The following is a 1,199-nucleotide window of genomic DNA, read 5'->3' on the forward strand; positions in this document are numbered from 1 at the left end:
TTATCTGAGACAATAACTATTATCTGAGACAATAACTATTATCTGAGACAATTGTTTCCACTCCCAAGAGCTTTAAGGGTTTATTTTGGACTTCACTGGCGACGCAGCAGCCGAGGCAGGGGGACCCTAAATCCACCCAGCACCCGGATTTGGGGCTGATAAATCAGGAACAAGGACTGTGAGGTGCTTCTGGAGGAGGAAGGGGCTCCCCCCCCAGGGTTACCTCGCAGGGGGTCCCCCCCTCCTCGTCGGAGGAGCGCCGGGCCCGGGATCTCTTGGCCCCCCGAGGGGAAGAGGCCGTGCTCTCCACGTCGCTCTCCAGCAGGCTCTGCAGGGCAAGACAGGCAGAAAGGCCTCAAACTCTGCTCCAGCCAACATCCCAAAGGCTCTTTTTTAGCCAAGTTAACAACAGACCCATTAAGAACATCACTAGAAGGTCCAGGATGACTCACAAGTGTTAAAATAAAGAAGGTTCTCCTGCCTCGGACCTTCGCACGAGCTGCACTCACCTCTTCTGCAGTCTCATCCTCATCCTCATCATCAGGCTGGTATTCCTCATCAGATGAATCATCCTCCTCCAGGGGAATGTCCACAAACTGGGGTGGCTGCAGCACAAGAGAAGTGATTTCTTCACTTATGGGAGGCACAAAATCCCATCAGAAAGACTCCGTGTCCTGCCTTTGAACAGGGGAACCTGCACAAGCAGCCAGAGGCCGTGCAAAGTTCTCCAATTTGCTCAAATATTTTTATGGGAAAAGGTAGAAATCGGTACAAAAATAAAATAAAATTGAAGTAACAACCCTGGGGATGGGGAGGATTTGTCACATTTTGGGCAACAGGAATTTTTGCTGTCCCAGGGTGGGAAGCTTTTAACGAAGAGCTGCACGGTCAGAGCAAAGATTTCTGACTGAGGGAACAACCCAAAGCCCAGGGAGGAGCTGCTCCAGCCCTCCAGAAGATCCCACTCACCTTCACCTCGTTCGCCTTCTTAATGGGGGAAATGTTCCACGTTGGGATCACCTGGGGAGAGCAAAAACCCCAGAGCTGCTTCAGAGCTGTTCTCACAGCTCAAAGGGAGCTCTTAAACCAAAGGAACACCCCAGCCTGACCTGCACAGTGGCCAAGAAAGAACCAGAGCTCAACCCAAGGCTCCAAAACCCCTCCTGGGATCTCCAGGCTGCAGCCTCAGGACAAAGAGC

General features: G+C 52.0%; 1 protein-coding gene across 2 annotated transcripts in view; it reads right to left on the reverse strand.

Annotated features, from left to right (window-relative positions):
* GON4L (gon-4 like) overlaps positions 1 to 1,199 on the reverse strand; it is a 34,754-nt gene that overhangs the window by 22,891 nt on the left and 10,664 nt on the right. For both annotated transcript variants that reach the window (XM_027703306.1, XM_027703308.1), the window contains 3 exons: positions 970 to 1,020; positions 510 to 605; positions 224 to 328 (listed from right to left, as the gene is read on the reverse strand). In XM_027703306.1, the coding sequence (XP_027559107.1) occupies positions 224 to 328; positions 510 to 605; positions 970 to 1,020 (252 nt within the window). The remainder of the gene's footprint in view (positions 1 to 223; positions 329 to 509; positions 606 to 969; positions 1,021 to 1,199) is intronic.

Source organism: Neopelma chrysocephalum, unplaced genomic scaffold, assembly GCF_003984885.1.
Source record: "Neopelma chrysocephalum unplaced genomic scaffold, ASM398488v2 Primary Assembly neopelma1_225, whole genome shotgun sequence".
Classification (NCBI taxonomy): domain Eukaryota; kingdom Metazoa; phylum Chordata; class Aves; order Passeriformes; family Pipridae; genus Neopelma; species Neopelma chrysocephalum.